This window comes from Lycium barbarum, chromosome 9 (genome assembly GCF_019175385.1).
Source record: "Lycium barbarum isolate Lr01 chromosome 9, ASM1917538v2, whole genome shotgun sequence".
Taxonomy (NCBI): Eukaryota; Viridiplantae; Streptophyta; class Magnoliopsida; order Solanales; family Solanaceae; genus Lycium; species Lycium barbarum.
The window spans coordinates 123,479,590-123,504,701 of NC_083345.1; the positions used below are offsets into that span (position 1 = coordinate 123,479,590).

Consider the following 25,112-nt stretch of genomic DNA (forward strand, 5'->3'; position numbering starts at 1 on the left):
CATGATTCTTTTAACTCGAAAATACGTATTTACGCTATTGAAAAATTAATTATTCTAGAAATAAATATTATAAATACTATAAATAATTTTAACATAAAAAAAAGAAGAAAATGAAACCTATGGAATTAATTTCGGGTTTTCCTTTAAATTAACTACCCGTTACACTAAATCTAACCCAACTAATTCATTATGGATTCATCTAAAACTAAAAAAATAAAGTGTTAGTCATGCATAAACGGAAATCAAATACATAACGAGAATAAAATAGAAAGAATAAATGCAAGCCAATGGATCTGGCCCATTTGGGCCACTGCTGCAAATCTGTTTTTTGCTATATAGGCCACTGCTGCAATTCTGTTTTTGCTATATGGGTCTTGACCCAGAATTTTCATTTGATGCGGATATGGGCTGGAAACGAGAGGGACTTCGTTGGGCTTTCAGCCCAACACCGAATGCAAGAGAAGAACGAGCCCCTTGGGCTCGTATGCGACGGTCATGCATAAAAACGAAAGAAGTACTTAGCCAATAAATAAGACTAAACATATATAATGTGAATTCAGAACAGACCAGTGGATTATGTGTATACTGTGTATATTTGAATATACATACATATACATGATTTAACAGGAGGGAGAAAGGAGAAAGAAAGTATTATGAAGCTTCGGGTGAACAAGGTCCAGTCCTCAGAAAAACAACAATTATTAAGCTCAAAACAATAGTAGTGAACAATCAATAATATAGCAGTGAATAACAGAAATTGCATCCAAGAATATGACACTTTGAACCAACGACTAATTATGACAGAAAATAGGCTTCAAACACAGTTGCAGATGGTAAAATTCAACAGCAACATGCCTTTAGAGAGTGGCAATATTTTGCCTCAAAACTAACCAAAACTTAGTTCAAAATGCCACAAACAACAACTAAGCGTAGCAGCCAAAAATACATCAAGGCAGAAGCAGGACTGAATCAGAACAGAAATACAGGATTCAGCAAAATACAATAGATATACTTCATATAGATCAAGACATATCCATTTCATTGTTAAGCAGGATGAAGATGTCCTACAATGGTGCTTTTAGAGCCAATTTCACATTCGAACAGGCAAAAAAAGAAAACTGGTATTCGGCTGCTTACATAAATGATTCAGCTAATCAGATCACTAATCATTTTAGAAGGCATCTTCACACTTAAAAATAGACAGGACTCACTTTCTTATTCAATTTTTTGACATATGTTGACTTAAATAAGGGACTGGAAACCAAAAGGAAGAAACAACAAAGATAGCTTTAGATCTAATCCTCACAAAAAAAAACCAATAACAAGAACTAAAAAAAATCAATAACTAAAGGGAGGGAGATTACAACACAATATTTTTATGAAATCCTTTTGAAGAATACTGATGGTGGGGAAAGAGATTTTTGGTTTTAATTCTTAAGCCACATGTTTCTACTCGAAAAGTTACAATCTAAAGTGTTTAAAACATATCTTAGGAGATCCTTCACATTTCACTAAACTTCTAACTGAAATAACATAATTCATGCTTTGTAAATCACCTTCCACAAACATAGGCAAGCATGGGTAATTTAAGAATGGTAACTACATTGAGCTAGAGAGATGCCAATTCATAGCTAAGTTAGCTTAAGAGCACAAGACTACAAGACATTAGACAAGCAAACTTTAACCATTCTTAAACCCCTACACATGATCCAGTTTTCATCATAAAGTAGCCATCAACTTAAACTAACCCATTCCTAACAGCATTATACAAAATCTATCATCAACAGAAATTGAGGGACTTGACTAATAATCGCCAAAATACACAAAAAACTAAACACTTTAAAACTACATCTAATAGATGCATAAGTTAACCAAGCCCGATTAAACTAAACAAAAACACATAAAGCACAACTGGCACTTAAGACCTAAACTAAATGCACCAACACATAGCTAATTAATTGAGGCTAAAACAAAACAGATCATATAAACACTTAAAAATAAAGAACTGCTAAAGTTAACGAAAGGGAGAGAATTACGAACCTTTTCCGGGTGCAGCGAACCGGGATTTTGAATCTCCAACCTACACTCAGACAACACTGAATCCGAATTTCCGTGCGCTCGGATTCAACAAATAACAAGGGCAAAACAGCAAAGAGTTTAGTGCTCGAAACGATATTTAGAGAGTTAAAGCTAGTATTCAAAAGGGGAATTCAGACGATTAGAGACTGATATTTTCGGGAATATTCAAAACTGAAGAATTGCTTTTCAGAGGGGGTTTTTCATTCCAGAATTTCTTCAAGGGATTTAGGCTCAAGAACAAATCCCCTTTTTTTTAGGGGGGGGGGGGGGGGGGATTTCAGATACTGTGATTCTTTCGATCTTCTTTTTCTTTTCTCATGTTTTTTTTTCGACCTGTCTTGTAAGGGAATTTTTTGGCTATTCAACCTTAATCTCTCAGGGGTTTCTGCCGCTAAAAAAAACCTCTCCTCCTCGATTCAAACACTCCTCTTTATATCGTTTTCTTTGTATTCTGTTCCAAAATCAAGGAGATACGCGTGGGGGGGACAAGGATATGGTGGAGGCGACAGAGAGGACTGGGGGTGTCAGAGGTACGGGTATGGAGGTAACGTGGGAAGTGGGAGACGAAGGGAGTTCAGTGGATGGAGGATACAATAAAATAGGAGGGGGGGACAAGGTGTGGTGGAGGTAGTGATGGCGGTAGTGGGGTGTCAGAGCAAATGAGGGGAGGGGCGTGAGGCGGCTAGGGTTTGGGGGGTGAAGGGAAAGGGAGAGGATAGGAGAGGAGGAAGCGGCGGGGACGAAAAAAAATCTGAAGGGGAAACCCTTCCCCTTATTTTTTAATGGAAAATGGGCCGGACCCGGTCCATTTGTGGACCGGGTCGATTTTTAGACTGGGTATTTAAAGAACGGACTAGTGAATTAAGACAATGACTGATCTAAAATTTTGGGACAAAAATATGGTCTAGTCCAAAAATATTAGGAATTAATCGGGCTTTGATTTGGGGTCCGATAAGTCGAAATACGGACTGAGTGCAAGAAATAGCTTGGCCTCTAAATTTGAATAAGAGACCCATTTTGATTAACGATGTACTGAGGGTGCCAGAATATCACCTAATACGGAAATATGTAATTATAAGAGATCCGGATAATAAAATTATATGATGTTGCAATGACCGTGCAATAATATTTTAACAATAAATAAACGCTATTATTAAAAAAATGTGCGAAATAAATGCGATGTGTATGCGGAAGTTGGTAAAACGCTGAGAAATGCAGATTTCAATAATACCAAATAATAGCAGCAACTAAATAGTGATAGTAATATTGCTAATAATAATAATAATAATGATAATGGTAATAATGATAATGCTGATGATAATGGTGATAAAAAATAATAATAGATATAATAATAATAATAGTAGATAACAAATATTGATAATTAATAACAAAAATAACAATGATAATAATTAATAATAATAATAAAGATGATAATAATTAGTAATAATAAAAAACAAATAATAATAATAATAATAATAATAATAATAATAATAAAAAATAACAATTATCGGTAATAACAAAATGATAATAAATTAATAATAATAACAATAATAGTGGTAATAATAAAATAATAATGATAATAATAATAATAAGAAATAATAATGATGATAATAATAATAATAATAAACAACAATTATTGATAAAACAATGATAATAATTAATAATAAAATAACGCTGATAATGATGATTAATAATTGATAACAAAAAATAACGCTGATAGTAATGATTAGTATTTAATAATAATAATAACAATGATAATGGAAATAACAAGAATAATAATAATTAATGACAATTAGTAATAAATGATAATAATAATAATAATAATAATAATAATAATAATAATAATAATAATAATAATAATAATAATAATAATAATAATAATAACTACAGTAGAATAAATAAAACGTGGGTGTTAATAAAAGACTAATAATTATAGTAAAACTTAAATGCATATTTTTCTTAATTCCTCGAAATACCAGAAGTGTAAATAGGTATTTCGGAGGAGAGGCGGGACAAAATTGGGTGTCAACATCGGTAATTCGTGCAACTCCCAAAACATGAACATAATATAGTTGGCTAAGAAGCCCATGATTTTCGTGAATTAACTTGTACTTGTCTTGTAATCATGATTTCACGAAATAACTTGTAAACATGGTTTCATGAAATAACTTGTAGACATGGTTTCATGAAATAACTTATAAATATGGTTTCATGAAATAACTTGTATTTAGTATGTATGTATCTTGTGTCATAGAATGAAAGTAATTATATATTATAGTTGCATGAAAAATTGTAGACATTGTAGGATATTCATGAAATAATCATTCTTAGTCAAAACATGCATGCAAGAACCCATGGACTAGAAGATATGGGTTTTCATAGATTACGGACGGATTCTCAATAATCATAAAGAAATATTAAGAATTCAATGATGGAATTATAACAATTCATACATAATATAATCATGGAGATGGACCTAGGATTATCATGAGCATTGTATTGAAACTCTAGTTTTAGTAGAGAATCATAATTGTATGTATTATGAGGCGCGGGGAAGAACAATGATGTTCCTACATGTAGATAGTAACTCTACATACCTGATAATACTCCAAACTTGAATCAAAGATTTGAACTTGAAGAAGTTTTCCAAAAATCTTGGTTCTTGAACCTTGAGATGGGTTTTCTTGAAAACCCTAGTTTACGAACAATGATTTCTTGCTTAGATTACAAGGATATATTTTAGAATTGACTTGGAATGATTAGAATAGACTTACCTTAATGTTCTTGATGATGAGAGAGAATAAACGGTCGTTCTAGGGCTTGGGGTGTGAAGAATGAAGTGAAAAGCCTTAGAACGAAGTTTTAAAATTACTTTCGGACCCATTTTACGCTCAATTTTACGTCCCGTATAATTGTACGGACCATATATCATACCGTAAAACCATTCCAGTGATTTGGACATTCTGGACCAATTATACTGCTAGAATATACGGCCCGTATAATTCTTACGGTCCGTATGTTCCATCGTATAATTTTTACGGTCCGTATGTTTCCACCGTAAATTGACAGAACACTGTTTAGTAAAGCGGGCATAACTCTTTGTACACAGCTTCGTTCAAGACCTATAATATACCATTGGAAATCTATTTCAAATGGCTACAACTTTCATCAAGGAAGTTTTCCCAAATTCCAAATTAGTAAAGTGGTTATGGTCGTTAGAAGTAAGACCTTCTACAAACTCACTTGCAAACATGTCCCGTAGAGTGGCTTTCAACTTTGCTTTGCCCAAAGGCTCTTCTCATGTCTTAATTGGGTTTCAAACACCATTTATACACTATTCAAATTGGGTTCATTATACCCTCGTCTTATGAGACAAATCTTAGCCCGAATGCACGAGGTGTTACAATATCTCCCCCTTGGGATCATTCGTCCTCGAATGATGGGTCATGGTTAAGAATATGGCTGGACATGGCTTGACTACATGAACGTGAAGAAAACGTGATATGAAACATGGAGACTGAACTAACATGACATGGTTACATGGAAACGTGAATACCAATACATGAACATGGGCATTGGATAACTAACATGAGCATGGAACATGAGACATAACATGAATGGGGCATGGAAACTGACATGACATAGTTTCATGAAAACATCAGTGCCCAAACATGAGATATGAATAGCGAATACATGAACTTGAACGTGAAATGTGAGGCATGAATACATAAGGTACATTATAACTCTTCTCCAAAATGTCATTAAGCCATCATTAATTCGATACTCGTAATTCTTGCCCGACACACAACATATACCTTGCTTTCCTTAACAACTTTCATCTCCAACCTCAAATGTCTTTGAAATCTCATTTAGAATCATTAAATATTACTTCTTACTCGTCAACATGTCATATATGTCATACCCTTCGTGGGTCTATTCTGTTACACCCCGGAAAAATTTTGAGTTACCGAAAACTGTAGACGGCTTAGTATGGGCCAAAGGGCCATTACAGCGCGAACGCGCTGAACAAAATTCGATAATCAAGTATGGAATGAAGGTTGTGTTATAAGAAGTTAATAATAACATATATATGACATTGGGAGACCATATGGTGTAAATTAGTTTATATGTTATTTGACGAAAAGCCCTCGTTGCTGCAAGCTAAGTGGGGCCCACATGTCGGAGTTTTGTGAAAGACGTGAGAAGGGACACGTGAGTAGTATATGGAAAGTTGAGTAGGTCCTAAGAAGGACCCATAAGCTAAAAATGAGTGTAGACCCTCCAAAAGGACGATTTAAGAAAACATGTTTGGGTGATCCGACTTGGAGGGGCAAAAACGGCATTATAAGTTTGGAATTTGGGAAAACCCCAGAAATAAAAGTTGTAGATAATTGCATTAGATTTCCAACCATAGGTCGTGGGCCCTCATACGATATCGGGATCAAACGTTATGACCGTTTTACTGAACGAACATCCAGTCAGAAAATTTAACCCTGCGCGACCGCGCCCAAAGGGACGCGAACGCGCAGAAGGAGTTTATATTACCCTCCGCGATCGCGCCAGAAGGCAGCGCGAACGCGATGAGCAATTTTCCAGTAGTTTCTGGCAGCTTCCAAACGTCATAAAAAGGGGGAAACCCCCCTCATTTTCAGATCAACACACGAAAAACACACCCCAAAACTCTCCAAAAATCTGGAGAGTTCTCCCAAACTCCCCAACCAAAATTTTTCCCAAAACCAGGTATAATTTCCCAATTCCAGTCCGGTTAGTGTATAATTATTGGTGCAGAATCATATAACAGTGTGTGGTGGCCTAAATTTAGCATGGAAAAGTGGAGATTAAGAAATATTAAAGGGAGAAAGGTATGAATCTCTTTCTATTTGTGCTAATACTAGTTTATTTACGAAGAATACGCGATTAAATAATTGTATACTGAGTTAATTAGTTATGAAAGTTGGAAAACAGCGTGTGGGCTGTCTTATGAGATATTTTTGAGTTGGAAACATTATATTTGATGTTGGTATTGTTGTTGTTGTTGTTGTTGGCTGCTGAATTAAAAATTTGGGCTAGGCATATAAACAGGGGAGATGCTGCCCGATTTTCGGCAGAATATAAAATAATATAATTTGAATTATGGTACAAGTGTACAATGAAAAGGCTAACATTAGTGTGAATTATCTTAAATGTAGACTTACAAGCTCGGACACATAAGCGTAGCTAATAGGACGTGGAACAGGTATGTTAAGGCTCGACCTTTTCCTTCTATGGCATGATCTCTATGTCGCAAGTTTACGAATGTTTTCATAGTCCCCTTATTTTCAAAAGTTAGAAGCCCATGACACCAAGGTATAAGCCTCTCCTTAATAGTTTACAAACTATTTTCCAAAATGCCCATATTTTTCAAAAAACCAAGTTTTAAGAAGTTGAAAGCTTTTATTACTAAAACGATGAATATGATTCTTATAATGAAAATGATAATGCCAGACATGAGAAAATGTCTATGATGATGAGTATGTAATAACAGTTCCATGTTGGGAAATCCTAAGTTATGGGTTCGATACGAATATGAGAATATTGAGTTATTTCTTGATTCTCAATTTTACTCCTTGATAACGATTCTATTTTTATTCAAAAACTTCAAAGCATATGATTCAACGTATTATGAAATTATGATCCTATCTTGTGTTATTTACTATTAGTCTCATCTTATATAATTGTTCCTTCAAGGTGAGACATGATGACCATGATGATTCCATAATACAATTGGAGGTTAACGACCTTACGTCACTCCGATATGGACATGATTTTCTTTGGGCTCTCATGGATGTTGTTTATATGTTATAAGTATAAGTATATGTATATGGGGAAGATTGAAAAAGGGAAGGCGCTATAGACGCACAACCACCTGATCAGTTGGAGTATGATACATGATATCGTCCCGGACGCGGGATATATGGTTAAATGGATCGGAGCCGACGCCTCGGCAATATGATGTATTTTATTTTCTATATACATGAAAAGAAAAGTTTTCCAAGAAAGTAGAGTAATATATGCACATATGGATCGGGCTGCACGTTCCGCAGCAATATGACATAGTATATGCACGTATAGATCGGGCTGCACGTTCCGCAGCGCTAAGTATGCATGGTATCCGCCAAAGGGCACTTACATGTACAGGTTATTTTTCTACCTCATGACATGCTCCACATTTCTCTTATGTCATTATCCCTGTTCTATATTTTCCGCATGTTATTATTCATGCCTTACATACTCAGTACATTGCTCGTACTGACCCCTCTTCTTCGGGGGCTGCGTTTCATGCCGCGCAGGTACACCCAGATGAGTTGAAGCTAGCATAGAAGATGTTCCAACGGAGTTGGTAGGCTCCACTTGTCCTGGAGTGCTACCGAGTCAGAGTACATGTGCTACGATGTCTGATAAATGTTAGAGACTTTGCAGACAGAGTCATGGGTATAAGATGTCGGTATTGTGAATGGCTCCACTAACCTATGTGTCATTTTATGTTATGTTATAAAGTCAATATGATCAAAGATTATATTGATTCGAGTACGATGAAATTTTTTTTTTGAAAGCTTTACTATGTTTTCCACTCCTTATTAATGCAAGAGTCTAAGGAAATTAAGTACGTAATAAGAGTCAGCGGGTTCGCTCGGCTCCGAGTATGGGGTCGGGTGCCCATCACACCCTAGTACAGTCGGGGTGTGACATATTCGCAGTACGCTAACGGGGAAATTTCCAAGGTGTAACTGTCACGACCCAGCCCCGTAGGCCGCGACTGGTGCCCTATTTGGGCACCCCAAACAGACTTACATACCAAATCGTTAGATTTTTAGATTAACTCAGATATCATGTTCATCATTTTAATCAAAAGTGAAAACAATTACTATCTTAAGTGGTCGTGCATAAAAAATATCATATCAAGATCAAAAGGGCGGCGGAATACACATTGCCGAATAGATATACACATATACAACGTATGGGCCATTATGGCCGCCATAACATACGGGACCGCATTAAGACACGAAGCATAAACAAAACGAACACATATAGGACCCACGACCCACATATATGACTACAGGCCTCTACAAATCAAAACAGAAGCATATGACGGGACAGGGCCCCGCCGTACCCCCAAATAGTCCAATATACATAACAAAAGATATATACCAAAATATGGGTTCCGGATAAAAAGGATCACTCTGTAGTAGCAGAAAGTGTGGCCTACACTGGCAGATCACGAACCTCTGTACCTGCGGGCATGAAACGCAGCCCCCGAAGAAAGGGGGTCAGTACGAAAGATGTACTGAGTATGTAAAGCATAGAGTACAGAAATCTAAACCATAACTGAAGTGAAGTGTACAGTGAGAGAATACCGGATCAGTATATCAAAACCTGTACTGAAGACATATGTACATAAGGCAAACAGAGATCATGCATATGGCTCAGGAACGTGGTCACCACTCCGACACTGGTGCCACAACACAGCATACTCCAGAAGGTTTCAAATCTCCGTACAAGCCCCGAACACAACATATGATCACAACATATCATATCATCAAAACATATCATAATCCATATCAAAGCATAACTCCATATACTGTACCCGGCCCTATGGTGAGGTCTCGGGAACCGTAACACATCATACTGCCGAATATAACACAGTGCGCACGATCACAAAACCGGCCCGGGATCCGGCGAACGATATTATAATGACATGCACGAGTGGAGTAGTGAGAAACTAATGCAATTTACATATAAAAACAATGGTGAAGACTTGGTATGATCATATGACAGCAAATTAAGTAAACTAGTTTGAATAACTGAACAGTATGGGGTCTGTCTCACAAAGGTATTTCTGAAATCGGATTTGTAATTCAGAGCATATATTAGAATATAATAGAGCCACTAAAACATCATTCTTTGATAGCTAAAATCATAAGCAAAAATTCGTTTTTGACATTATACAAAAGTAAGTCGAATAGGACAAACGAATGAGGTCTCGGGGCTAGTGGGCCCACCTCAGGTCAAGTTGAGGTGACATACGTCATTTACAAATATTAGACTCTATGGAGTCATCCGTGAAGATTTCGAGGTGATTCAATTACGTTCATGTGAGTTATAGATGTTTGAACATTTTTCCAACAAGACATAAGGATTCTAGTTCAATTACATTGAATGAATAATACCCAAAATCAGACTCGGATTTCTATGAACAAAATAACCCCCGAGGCTCAAATCCAAACCTAGTACATGTAGGACATGCCAAGAGAATGAAAGGGATAGCTTTACATACCTTTTTCACTTCTTACGCTCGCCCAAACTCAAATACCGTTTGCTCCAAAATTTACAATTGGTCACAATTACCAAATGTGAATTTCAAGCTTTTAAGAATTCAAACTTAAATCCATATTTGTCTACCGAAATTTCGGCATCATTTCCCCTATAAATTCAACATCCCCGAGAGTTAACTCGGCCATAACATCAACAACAACACCCACAACAATACCAACAACATCAAAAATCACAATAAAACACATTCTAACATAAAGGCTCTCCTTTTCTACATTGTACAACAACTCCCATTCCAACTTCACACTTTCAACCCAATGTCAATATTCTCACAATTATTTACTACTTCAAGATTATTCAAACATAATTCAATAACATTCCAAATAATACTCAAGGATTCCAACAATCCCGCCATTTCCATATTCCATCCGAAGCTTCTACAAATGCAACCAAACAACAAAGTTGCATTGTTTTCTTCCAAGTTCATTAATGACAATCATAATTCACATTTTAGAACTCTATTTCCATAGTTACATAAAAACTATATTAAAAACATATAATTTCCCCATAACAACATACTACCAATTCCAATGTCGACTTAAATCGTTAAACCTTTATTTACGTCATAAATGTCGTAACGACACAACTAACAAGCTAAGTAAAATTTAATTCACTTCTCCCCTTCATCACTATGGCTCACAGCCATGTACACATCACACACACACACACACACACGCCATGCACCCACACACCACAATTCCATAATTCTCATCTAATTCCGATCATTATAACATATACACTTCTTCCATAACATAAAAGAATAGAATTCTTACCTTTTTCTTCAATTTTCCACTTGCCACAAACGTCGTCCTCTCGCTAAACTAATTATACCACGCCGAAGAGCGTCTTGAACTTATTAAGAATTCAAGAAGAACAAGATTTTAGGATCAAAGTTGAAGGATTTGGATTTTATTTTTTTTGTTCTTGTTGGGGTTCGGCCGAAGGCCCCTTAAACTCTCACTCTCTCTTTGTTTGATTTTTCTTGAATGTTCTTGACAATTATCTCTTCTTATATTAATTAATCACATGACTAGTCACATGATCAACTATAAGGGCTTGGGCCAAGACCATGGCCGGCCACCCTATTGTTTTGGGCCTCAATTCCTCTTTTATTTTTTGAGCCCAATTTATTATGAATCACATTTTGTAATTCACAGGATTAATTTTTGAAATTCCAATTTTGCCCTTATCCTTCCTCCGTATTTTCGCATCAATATTTTTCATGAATAACACACATATATGAAATACAATAAAATATAGCCCTCATTTCCTACAAGGCAAGATTGTTCCAAATTTTCCAAGTGCACAAAAATGCGGGATATAACAGTAACATTCTCCCTCCCCCTTTTTGGAGCATTCAACCTTGAATGTTAAACATTCGGAATTCTACAAAAATTTCGCCAGAGTTTCCCCTGTAATATGGTAATATCAACCTGTCACAACAGCCCATAATATCATTGCCTCACAGGGCTACATTACAATAGCACTATAAATTGGCCACACACAACCAAAAGCATGAAAAGAAAGCTTACATACCTCAAAATCTTGGTGTTTCATCATGAATCTCTTCTGCGGGCTAAAACAAGTGCGGGTACATGGATTTCATACCCTCCTCGGCTTCCTATGTAGCTTCCTCAACTTTCTGACTCCTCCACAGGACTTTCACTGAGGTTACTTTCTTAGTTTCAACTTGCGAACTTGACAGTCAAGAATGGCTACGGGGATCTCCTCATAGGTGAGGCCGTCCTTAAATGTTATAATATTAGCAGGAACAGCTAATGACGGGTCTTCCTACACACTTTCTCAACATGGACACATGAGACACGGGATGTACAATAGCTAAATCTTGTGGCAACTCAAGTTCATAGGCTACTAGACCAACCTTTCGTAGAATTCTGTAAGTTCCAATATATGTGGGACTTAGCTTCCCTTGGTGAGACTTTAAGAAATACCCAATCACCAACTAAAAATTCTAAGTCCCTTCGCCTCACATCTGTGTAAGACTTCTGGCGACTCTGAGCAGTTTTCAAACGCTCCTGCATTAACTTGACTTTCTCCATAGCTTGATAAACCAAATCTGGTCCTAACAACTCTGATTCACCTACTTCGAACCAACCAATTGGTGATCTACACCTTCGCTCAAAAAGGGTTTCAAACAGTGCCATCCCAATACTAGCATGGTAATTATTTTTCTAAGTAAACTCAATAAGAGACGGGTGGTCATCCCAATTACCATTGAAATCAAGGACACATGATTACTGAACTGAATGAATACAAGATTACTAAACTGCTGAGATACTAAACTGAATGTCTATTGAACTGACTGAAGAATGGGCTGACTGAATACTGAGCTAATTGAATACTGGATTAGCTGAATACTGAGCTGACTGAATAATGGATTAGCTGAATACTGGAATGGCATGAATACATGAGTACTGGACTGATATCTGAGTACTAATTGACATAAATATCTGAGTATTGAACTAACATGAATATTATAACATGAGATCTGAATAGCGTATCTGTCTGACCATTTGTCTGAGGATGAAAAGTTGTACTAAGGTTCACCTTGGTACCTAATCCTTTCTGAAAGGATTTTCATAAGTTCGTTGTGAACTGAGCACCATAATATTAAATAATGGACACTAAGGTCCCATACAATCCGGCAATTTCATTAACACATGACTTGGCATAATATTTTGTTCAATCTGTGGTCTTAACTGGCAAGAAGTGCGCTGACTTCGTAAGTCTGTCCACAATCACCCAAATTAAATAGTGCCTCATAGCTGAACGAGGTAGACCAAGAATGGTGAGCTTCTGACATAATTAGCTCTTTGATTCCATCTATATCTGGAATGCATAATCTGCCTCGATATCTCAAGGTACCATTATCTCCCCCTTGTTCAAAAGCTAAGGCTTTCTGTTCGTGAATCCCCTCTTTCATCTGCAGCAAAGTAGGAATCACCAAACTGTTTCTCTGTAACTTCGATGACTAAGGAGGAATAATCCATGTTCTGGGCAAAAACTCCACCTTTTTCGTAGCCTGAAAGTCGAATTCCTAGCTTGGATAAGCGGTGAACTTTTTTCACCATAGTTCTCTTGTATGTCTAAATCATGAGCCATACTTCCCATACTTGATTTTTTTTTCTGAAATACTTCCTAAAATATTCATAGTACTATTGTGCGCTAAGTCTTTCACGAGCACCTTAAAGATTAGAGTCTTGTACAATGGCACTACCTTTGTGACACATAACTGGGCATGATCTTATAGCTTTTCTGTGATCGTCTAATTGATAGTAATTGAACTTGACACGATTCGTTCGACGATCATTCTACTCATTTAGGGTTAGGCATATTCCCTATGGAGACTATCTCATTATGCCAACCTAACTGAATTAAGGTTCTTCATATCTCATACTAACCCTTCGGGTCTTCAATTATCTCACTGGACTTACTGGCGATTTATGCATCTCCCCCAAGGCTAACATCTTATACTTATAAATTCTTCTCTTTTGATGGGATCCAATTAACATTCCTTATCTTCTGTAATTCCTTTGTACTCTACAACATTGATGAATCTTTCGACTCCCATCTGAGCAATTTCTCATGGGGAAAAACTAAATTTACTTACATGGACGGTTGCTACTGTATTCATAACTGGCATACTCCATCTTAATGACTTTACTTTGCTCACATTGTAAATCTTAGGTCAACCCCTTTTGATAACTCTTAAAGGCTTTTCTTTTGTAGTTTGCTCTCTTATGGCTTAGCTGATTTCTTCTTCCACTAGTCACTCTACTCTGATCTTAACTTAAGCTCTTGGTTTCTAACACACATTCGGATGTATCCGAACTGTCACCCACTCAAGGTGTTCATCTGAATAAGGAATCAAATCATATTTCTCAAAGTCAGTCGTACTCGTAACTTAGTAAAATCTTATCATTATTGTTGACATGGCTTTTCCAGACATATTACGAACTTATATCTTATTCTCCTTCTATTTTTAGGAAAATTTTGGCAGACTTTCCTCTATATTTCTTACTATCCTAAAACCTGCACGCAGGAAATACCAACAATGCCTCACAAGGTCAACATATATACATATATATCATATCATATCATAGCCACACAAGGCTCCCAATTTCAACAACAGTATAAAAATGATGAACTTACCTCATATTTCCAACTCAAACTGTACCTGTTAAAATTTCCTATTTATTTTCCCTTTCAATCTTTAACAGCAGATGGAGTGGGTCCTGATGACCTCCGGTAGAATACTGTCTGCCTCCACCTTCCTGAGATCCTCCATGATTTATCTTTCCTGTAGACTTAGCTCCTTTTCCAATTTCTCTAATATCCTCTCCCTGTGGTATCCTATTCTCCTTTCTCAAGAACATCATTATCATTCAATATACCATTCATTCTACTACACCCCTTCTCGGGCATCTTACATTGCATTCCACTTTCAATAGCACTTGAAGTCTCATTCGTTACTAGTAAGTACTGCACAATTGTACCTCCCTATGGGTAAACATCCTTACTTGGACCTTGAATTGCCTGTTCATCTCCTGCGCATTCAAAACGTACGTAATTCGGGAAGAAGAGAAGTTACTTATTGCTCTAAGCTTCATGGCACGATCTAGAGTAGAAAGAAATGAGACAAATCCTGAATGACTTGGTGGTCAACTGTTTATATGTATGGGGCTCTCACACATATAAAAGTGACCCCACTGGACACGGTTTCATAGACTCCCTAAAAACTCTTAAACCTAGGCTCTGATACCAAGTTTTGTCACGCCCCGAACCATGGCTTGGGCGTAACACGGCACTCGGTGCCTGACTGCATGTGACCGAGCAAACCACATGGCTTGCCGGCCCATCATGAGGCATACATGAGCGAAAATATAATGTGCAGTGCATGATAAGCTTTTATAAAACATAGTAGTCATAATATTAAATATAAATACTTTATTAAGTCATGAATGCGAATACTATCATAAATGAGCCAAACCGGCTAACTAACTCTGGAAGTCTAACATGACACTTGTCTTGTCTATGAAACCTCTAACATGAGTCTGAAAAAAAAAACACGTAACATACTTGCTGGGACAAGGCCCCCAGTACACCTTTAGATGCAAAACTAGATAAAGAAAGATAATGCCTAAACCCCGAATGAGATGAGGCTTACTAATAAGCTGGTACGTGCAGATCCTAATGAGCAGAAGCGTCGTCCTGTAAATCCGTACCTGCATCATGAAATGCAGGCCCCCGACAATAAAAGGGGACGTCAGCACATTGAATGTACTTGTATGTAAAGCAACTGAAAAAAATAACATGGGACATGGAATAATATGATAAGAACTGAAACTGAAAACCCAGGACATAAACATGAGCATGAGTACATATATGTATATATAACATAAGTAAAACATGATAAGTAGGGAGAGCATTCCATAAACCGACACATGATATCACCACGTGGATACGTGGAGTCTGGTACCTCGCCGGACCAGCAGATCCCTCATACCTTGCCAGGGTATAAGGTGGTAACGTGTCTGATGGATCCATTCAGCGTAAAATTAAGGTATCGTCCTAACTGGGCAGAGCGATCCTTGTCCTATGGTGGCTACATAGTTTCAGGCTATCTGAGCCTTCTCGGTAATTCGTGCAACTCCCAAAACATGAACATAATATAGTTGGCTAAGAATCCCATGATTTTCGTGAATTAACTTGTACTTGTCTTGTAATCATGATTTCACGAAATAACTTGTAAACATGGTTTCATGAAATAACTTGTAGACATGGTTTCATGAAATAACTTGTAAATATGGTTTCATGAAATAACTTGTATTTAGTATGTATTTATCTTGTATCATAGCATGAAAGTAATTATATAATATAGTTGCATGAAAAATTGTAGACATTGTAGGATATTCATGAAATAATCATTCTTAGTCAAAACATGCATGCAAGAACCCATGGAATAGAAGATATGGGTTTTCATAGATTACAGACGGATTCTGAATAATCATAAAGAAATATTAAGAATTCAATGATGGAATTATAACAATTCATACATAATATAATCATGGACATGGACTTAGGGTTATCATGAGCATGGTATTGAAACCCTAGTTTTAGTAGAGAATCATAATTGTATGTATTATGAGGCGCGGGGAAGAACAATGATGTTCCTACATGTAGATAGTAACTCTAAATACCTGGTAATACTCCAAACTTGGATCAAAGATTTGAACTTGAAGAAGTTTTCCAAAAATCTTGGTTCTTGAACCTTGAGATGGGTTTTCTTGAAAACCCTAGTTTATGAACAATGATTTCTTGCTTAGATTACAAGGATATATTTTAGAATTGACTTGGAATGATTAGAATAGGCTTACCTTAATGTTCTTGATGATGGGAGAGAATAGAAGGTCGTTCTAGGGCTTGGGGGTGTGAAGAATGAAGTGAAAAAGCCTTAGAACGAAGTTTTAAAATTACTTTCGGACCCATTTTACGCTCAATTTTACGTCCCGTATAATTTGTACGGACCGTATATCATACCGTAAAACCATTCCAGTGATTTGGACATTCTGGACCAATTATACTGCTGAAATATACGGGCTGTATAATTTTTACGGTCCGTATGTTCCACCGTATAATTTTTACGGTCCGTATGTTTCCACCGTAAACTGACAGAACACTGTTTAGTAAAGTGGGCATAACTTTTTGTACACAGCTCCGTTCAAGACCTATAATATACCATTGGAAATCTATTTCAAAGGGCTACAACTTTCATCAAGGAAGTTTTCCCAAATTCCAAATTAATAAAGTGGTTATGGTCGTTAAAAGTAAGACCTTCTACAAACTCACTTGCAAACATGCCCCGTAGAGTGGCTTTCAACTTTGCTTTGCCCAAAGGCTCTTCTCATGTCTTGATTGGGTTTCAAACACCATTTATACACTACTCAAATGGGGCTCATTATACCCTCGTCTTATGAGACAAATCTTAGCCCGAATGCACGAGGTGTTACAATCTAACTAGTGAATTAATTTACTCGGATGTGGTGGAATGTATAGGAATTGAGTTACACAAATGTTCCTTTTTCAGCCACCTTTTTAGATTTTGTGCCTATTTTTAGAAGTTGTTGAAAAATCACCCTTCACATAACTTTAGACTCGATGCTTAAAGTTTGTTCATATACTGTTCAATCTTACAGACAAACACATTAGACCTTATAATAGATTACCAAATTTTAGATTGTTGATCTAACTTTTTCGATAAGCTTTTTAATTTGTTCAAAATAAATTTTGAGGCCGTGATCTAAAAGGTTCATACGTTGCAAGAAAAAGAAAGGAGGGTCATTACATCTGTCCTAAAAAGGGGCAATTCGCAGAATTGCCCTTCTTTTGGGGTGGTCTTTAAATTTTGCCCTTCATATTTGAAATCTTTAAGTTTTGTCCTTCGGCTAAACCCCATGGGTTCCAAGTTCGAACCCCCACGCAGTCAAAAGTTTTTAAAAAATTCGCAAGGCAGAGTTTAAATTCGCTATGCCCCACCGGCATACACTTGTGAAGGAATTACCAAAGTTATGCTGGACCCGGCATACTTATGCCTTATGGGCAGAATTGGCATAAGTATGCCGGGTCCGGCATAACTTTGGTAATTCCTTCACAAGTTTACGCCGGATCCGACATAAAAGTTTTCCCATTAAAAGAATGCCCCCAACAGCATAAACTTGTTAAGGAATTACCGAACTTATGCCGGTCCCGGCATACTTATGCCTTATGGGCAGACTTGGCATAAGTATACCGGGTCCGACATAACTTTGGTAATTCCTTCACAAGTTTATGCCTGGTTCGGCATAAAAGTTTGCCCATTAAAAGTATGCCCCCACCGGATGAGCGTATCTAGGAAGAATTTCATTGTCCTCCTTCTAATATTATTACAGAACTAAAAGGCTTCATGATAAAAACTTTGTGCGTGACCTCTTCCACTCATCGTCATGCAAATGTTGTCAACAATTATCATAGTGTTAATACTAATGAAAAACTAGGATTAGATATAATGGAACAAAATCACGACAACTACTCTTTTTTAACACTACCCCATAATATATTAATAAGAGCAGTTATAATATATCCAATACTGGAAATGTAGCAAAGAAAGTCTTTAGGCCACATTGACACAAAAACCACTTGAATTTTAATAGAGCATTTTGATATCACTAAAAATCTGTAAAAAGTTGACATGAGATCTCAAAGTTATGTCGGACCCGACATAAACTTATGAAGGAATTACCAAAGTTATGTCGGACCCGGCATACTTATGCCAAGTCTGCCCATAAGGCATGAGTATGCCGGGTCCGACATAACTTTGGTAATTCCTTCATAAGTTTATGCCAGGTCCGGCATACACGCGACCCAAACCTTGCCTTGCAGTTTTCTTTTTTAATTTATGTTTGAGCGGGGGTTCGAACTCAGAACCTCATTATTTTTGCGTGAACACTCAGTGTTGCAATGCGAAGGGCAAAAATTAAAGACCAGCAATATGAGGGGCATAATTTAAAGACCACAATTATGAGGGGCAAAATTTAAAGACCACCCCAAAAGAAGGACAATCTGTGCAAAAAAAAAAAAGAGCAACCAACGAAATGGGCTGATCTTTGATTTTGCCCTTCAAATGGGCTGATCTTTGATTTTTGCCCCGGTCCATAGGGTTTTTAATGCCAAAAGTCATGCGGGGCATAAATTATTGGGTGTTATGACGTTAAAAAATAAACTTATGCCCCGCCAAAAAAGTCATTTGTTATGAGGGACAAAAATTAAAAACCAACACAAAAGAGGGACAAAATTCAAATAACCCAAGCTCTTCCCCTTTTAATTCTGGCGCTACACGGTGCGAGTCTGAATTACTCAGACCAGTGGATTACAGATACTAGATAATTTTATATATTTAGAAAAGAAAAAAAAAACTAGTGAAGTAAGCTTTTGATATTTTACTACTAATTCCCTTATACTGATTTTTTGTCATGATTTTGCAGTTTGGTCTTCACAAACAAAAGTGATTGACATGAGAAACGTCGTACACAATGTAAGAAGACTTGAGTCAGAAAATTTTGTCCCATCCAAATGAAATAGTCACATGTTGGAAAGGTTGCTTCAATGACTTTGATTGTAGCGATGCTTGGCTTTGTAAGCAATGCCTCTATGATGTTTTCCATGAGAGACAGCTATGCTTTTTCACTAAGTCGTGGCGAAGATAAGGTTCTGAGTTTATGAGATTTCAATTCTAGAAACGCTTTGATAAATTATGTCGCATATTAAGTGATTTTTCAAATACAAGTACAACGTTTGAGCCAAAGCTAATGAGTTCTGTCGAATGTGTAGGCAAAGCTGTAGCTCCAATCAAAGTGTAGTTTATGGGTTCAGCAGAAAACAGTGGAGTAATAGTTTTGGTCCAAAACTCGTATTCGTATTAAGGAATTCACTTAATATGTAAAAATAATTTATCAAAAACTTAATTATCCACGTTATTACTGTTTCAAGCTACCTCTAGCTTGAAACAATTAATGTTTACTTCAACTTATAGCCTCAAAGTCTCTCACGATATGTATAAATTCGCAGTATACAACATCATACGATATGTATCACAAATACTATAACGATATGCGTGCACTATAAATCAATGTTGCATACCCTCAATAACATATACTTTCTCCGTCCCAAAAAGATATTTTGGTTTGATTTAATACAAAGTTTAAGAAATAAAGGATGACTTTTGAAATTTGTGATCCAAAACAAGCCTTAGATATTTGTGTGGCTGTAAATCATCTCATAAAGTTAAATTATTTCTAAATATAGAAATGTGTCAATGTTTTTGGGACTGACTAAAAAAGAAAGGAAGACAATCTTTTTGGGACGGTGAGAGTATATAGTAATAACATGCTCAAATATCAACGTATAACTGAATGCAGAGTGTAGAACACGTAATGAAATGCTCAAATGTCTACCATAACACGCTCTATAACTAAAATTGGGTACATATATCACAACACTCTATAACTAAATTGCAACCATGTATCGGACCATGTCAAATGGGCGGGTTGGGCTGAATTTGGGCGGGTCCAAATGAGTTGATTTAATAATGAGCGGGTTATTGATTTACCCAAAAGTTACTTGGGCTGAAATTGGTTGGACTAAATGCGGGTCATAACCCAACCCGCCAAACCCTTATTAAGTTTTAATTATTTTATTTGTTCTTTTACAATTTTTTTATTAACTTAAAAATTATTATTTTTTCTTTATTATGACTATATTTAACATATCAAATAAAATAAAAATTTCTTGAAATATTTTGATAAGATTTCTCATGAGTCAATTTGGGCTACTATTGAATGATAATTAGTCATTTATATTAAGTTCATGTAATTAGTTACGAGTTAGTTATCAAGTTGAAAGGTAGTAAGTTGAGTTAGTTGTTTGCCAGTTGTGTATATAAGCTTGTATAGTCCGATCACATTATTGAATGAGAACTAAGTTCCTTTCTTAATCAATGTCATCTCATCAATCTTAAACTACAACAGCTACATGTCAGCCAAATTTTTATGGGCTGAATTAGGTTGGATTGATACGGGCGAAGCTAATAATTGGGCGGGTCAATAACCTGTCTGGTCCGCCTAAACTTGGGCAGATTATATTTTATGAGTTAATTTTGCCCCCACCCCCACCCCCCGTAACTGAATGGATCATAACACACTCAAATATAATATTTTGGGGCATCCATCTCGAAGTAGTGAATTCGCAAGTTGCGAGAAAGAGAAGGTAAATTTGATGTAAACTAAAATTAAAAAGTTCTTAAAATTATGATTATCTCGTTTAAAAGTTTAAATTATTAGAAATGATACGTTGTTATTTACTTAATTATGCTTCTAACACATTCCTTCATGTGTGGGAGTTTTATTCTTTTTCATAACCAAACACATGAATTTTTCCTTCATAATAAATGGCGACTCGAGACATTTGCATACTCTAATATCATGCAACTTGCCTAGCTAGTTTCAAACGATCGAGTCAATTCTAATTTTTAGAGGTACAGTAAATGATTAGACTAATTTATAACGAGACAACTTTATTAATTACATCACAAAACCAGTACCATTACTAGTGACTTAATGATATGCATCATTGAAGACTCTAGCCCCAAGAAAACCTTACCCTTTGCATTTCCATCCAAGTTAGATGCAATGATTCTTTTCTAATATTTCTTCGCCAGAAAAGAGAGTCGCAATATTCTTTGAGATTCAAACGTCGTGATTTGAAAGATCAATGTTTGAAGGTTAACTGGTTTAGAGAGTCAAATAGCTCTTTCTTTGATTACGATTATCTTCAAATCTTTTCATATATTGTGAATTATTAATTATGTAAATTTATAGTACTTTTTATGTAGTTTTCAATTATGTAAATTTTATTATAAAATACTCCAAGAATCTATATTTTAAAATTAAGTCAAAGAAAAAACCGTTTGAATCCTCAAACTGGTCAACCTTCAAACAAATTGGGACGGAGGAATTATATAAGCAGGAGCGGGGCCACCTTAGGTGATGGGTGGTCAGGTGCACACCATTCGTTGAAAAATTACGTGATATACATAGGTTAAATGGTAACGATTATGAGTGTGAATTCAAGTTTGCACATTCTTAACATAAGTGAGAACAAATTTGCAAACCCTTAGCCAAATTCCTGACTCGATCACAGCGAGCAACATATAATCAAAGGGTCATCGTAAAGTCATAATAATGTTCATGTACATATATAGACAAACGTCTGAATCCCCTTAACATTAGAGTAGTATAGGTTCAAATCTCACGTGTGAGACTAAAAAAGTTTCATCGGTGCTCATGGATTCAGGCGCGCTTATTTTCTTGATAATTCAACACGATAGATCTAAAGAAGATGACATTTTTCATCTGAAAACTTAATTATTTTGTTACAACATGAAATGAAAATATAGTAGTAGTAGTAGTAGTAGTATTAACATTTACATCCCAAAACTAACTAGCAAGCTACAAACTATGACTTCTATAGCATTATTATACTTTCTGGTTGCACAAGCTCATGAGTGTTGCTCTGCAAATTGATAAACCAAAGCAAGTGCATTACTAGTAACTTGCGCAGCTGCAAAAACCCTAGCCCTAACAGAATCCTTAATTTTCCCATCCATAGAAGGATTATTAAACATATCAAGGCAGGTATTTTCATCAGTAAGTGCAGCACTAATCCAAGTTTGAACATTACTAACATGCCAAGTAAATTCATCTCTTCTTGATGTTAATTTACCACTTTGCCCTAGCTCGGGGATCGATCGACTAAGCTGATAAACACTGTCATTCATGGTGTTTGAACAATCTTTAGCAGCTTGTAATTCTCTTGGCTTTAGGCCCCTTATTCTTGTGACCATTGAAATGTATGTTGAAGCAATTTTGGCTTTTGATAAACTCACTGATAATGCTGCATGAGCAAGTTGTTGTTTGTTTAGTTGAATGGTGTTTGCGTAAGTAGAGAGAGATTGAACGCATATGGTAGGGTATAAACACTTTTTACATGAGATTTTGATGAAGTTTGTGGCATCAGGATTTTGGGTCGTGACAGTATCTGAGAGTTTCATGAACTTTGCGTTATCTTGATTTTGGGTCGTGACAGATTCAGTAATGGAAGGACAAGAAAATTAGTAAGAAGTGAAGACTGAGGTTGGCCATAGTTTTTCTCTTTTTTGGAGTTGAAATTTTGAAATGGCTTTACTCAAGTGGAGTGTGCAAGATCCTATTCCTAGGGGAAGCTTTATATAGAGTTGAAAAGAGTTGTTAGTAGAATCTTATACTGGTCAATTATCATATTTTATACACAAAACAAATGAAATACTCCTATCATATTCTTTTGAGGTAGACGAATTAATGGCTTTCACGTGATCCTTTAGGTTTGGCATTAATTTTATTTCTTTTTGCAATTTTCAAGCCTCTTCCAAGGTTGGATTTTAACTTATATATAATGATAGTGTAATTTTTCATATGATTAGTTTATTTTAGCATGTTATAATAGATAATCTTTCATATTTTTCGAATTATTAGTCAATTTTTTTTATAAACAATTACCTATAGTGATATTTTAAGTGATGATAAGAAAAATTAATATTGGATCTAACTAAACAGTAATAGCTAGTTTATGTGGTAGGGATTATCCTGAAACCACATAAAGAGATCAAATTATACCTCGCACACCGATATGGGACTCAATAGCCCCTTTATATTCTGGACTAAACATTTGAAGTGTGAACAATATAATATGAAGATCTAACATTGGTTAATTGGGCTAACAATTGAGATGAATCTGCCTCTCAAATCATGAAATAAAAGTGGATCATGAATCCTAACTTAACTCTAAGAGCTAATTCATGTGGCCAGAATTGCCTAGGACTGTATGAAGAAATCAAATTACACCTTAGACAATAGGACTCAACACTCAACATACAATGATGGTATAAAAATTTCTTTACGTTCTCAGTGCGTACAGTTAAACAATTTCTCCATTATTTCAGTTAAATCTGACAACAACATATGTAGTATAATATTATAGATAGACCCTCACCTCAAAGAAACCATTTCAAAGTAATATAAAAAAAAAATGGTGCGATGAAAAAAAAAAAACTGACAACTAATAAGGATCCAGTGAAATCTGACATTTTTCTATTGAGTTGCAGCTTGCAACTTGAGATGCAAACGGATTGGAAGCTTCATGATAATCTTCGCTTTGTCATTAATCTTATCATGAGCTGTTAGATAGACATGTAAAAACTTTAAGGTCACGTAATAGATATCCAAATTCTGTGTATAATAACGTGCTTTGTCTACTTGATTGCAGAAAGAAATGTAAAGAATGACATTATTAACGTATAGAAAATTAATCAACTTTTCTCTAAACTCGAGTTTATACTGGATTTATTTTGAACTCTGAAATTAACTATGTGTAATTTATAATCCTTTGTAGTTTGTAGTCCCCTTCCTTTCTCTTTTTTTTTCTTCTCACTCGGAGACTAATTACTTAACAAAGCCTGATGCGACTTTGATCTAGTGGTACAAGCGTAATGTATGATGTGTGAATTAGGCGGGCATGTTATAGTCGAATTTGACGCAAACAAAACCTTTATATTTTGGTAGAAAATGGTAAAGAAGACATGATCATTGTAAATTGAATTTGCTTCCTGATTCTTGAAGATTTTTTAATTTTAGTTACTAGTTATAAAAAAATAGTGCAGCTTGTCCAGTGCGAAATGCTAGTCAACTCTGAAGTAAGCTAAGTAAACGATTAAACTAATCTGAGACAGACAAGGTTATTAATTGCAAAAAATTTATTAGCATAAAATATTAATTGCTAAATTTTAAACACGAGATTGTCAAAGTCTTGAAAGGAAGCTTTGACCAAATCTGATAGATAGAAATCAGGGTTTTGGAAATACTCTATTCGTCTCAAAATATTTATCGTTCTTACTAAAAATATTTATTTTTTTATTTAATCAAGACAAAATAAAGTATTTGTTTCACATTTATACTTGTATTAATTAGCAACATTTAAAATGTTCTTATAATTGATAGAATAGATATGTATTGAGA

General features: G+C 35.7%; 1 protein-coding gene across 1 annotated transcript; it reads right to left on the bottom strand.

The window, feature by feature from the left end:
• Positions 1–22,454: 22,454 nt before the first annotated feature.
• Positions 22,455–23,239, bottom strand: LOC132608737 (21 kDa protein-like). Its single transcript, XM_060322470.1, has one exon. The coding sequence runs from the start codon at positions 23,111–23,113 to the stop codon at positions 22,562–22,564; it is 552 nt and encodes a 183-aa protein (XP_060178453.1). The 5' UTR covers positions 23,114–23,239; the 3' UTR covers positions 22,455–22,561.
• Between the last annotated feature and the right edge of the window lie 1,873 nt (positions 23,240–25,112).

Excerpts from the sequence above, each read along its gene's own strand:
- LOC132608737 (XM_060322470.1), bottom strand. The coding sequence starts at position 23,113 with ATGAAACTCTCAGATACTGTCACGACCCAAAATCCTGATGCCACAAAC.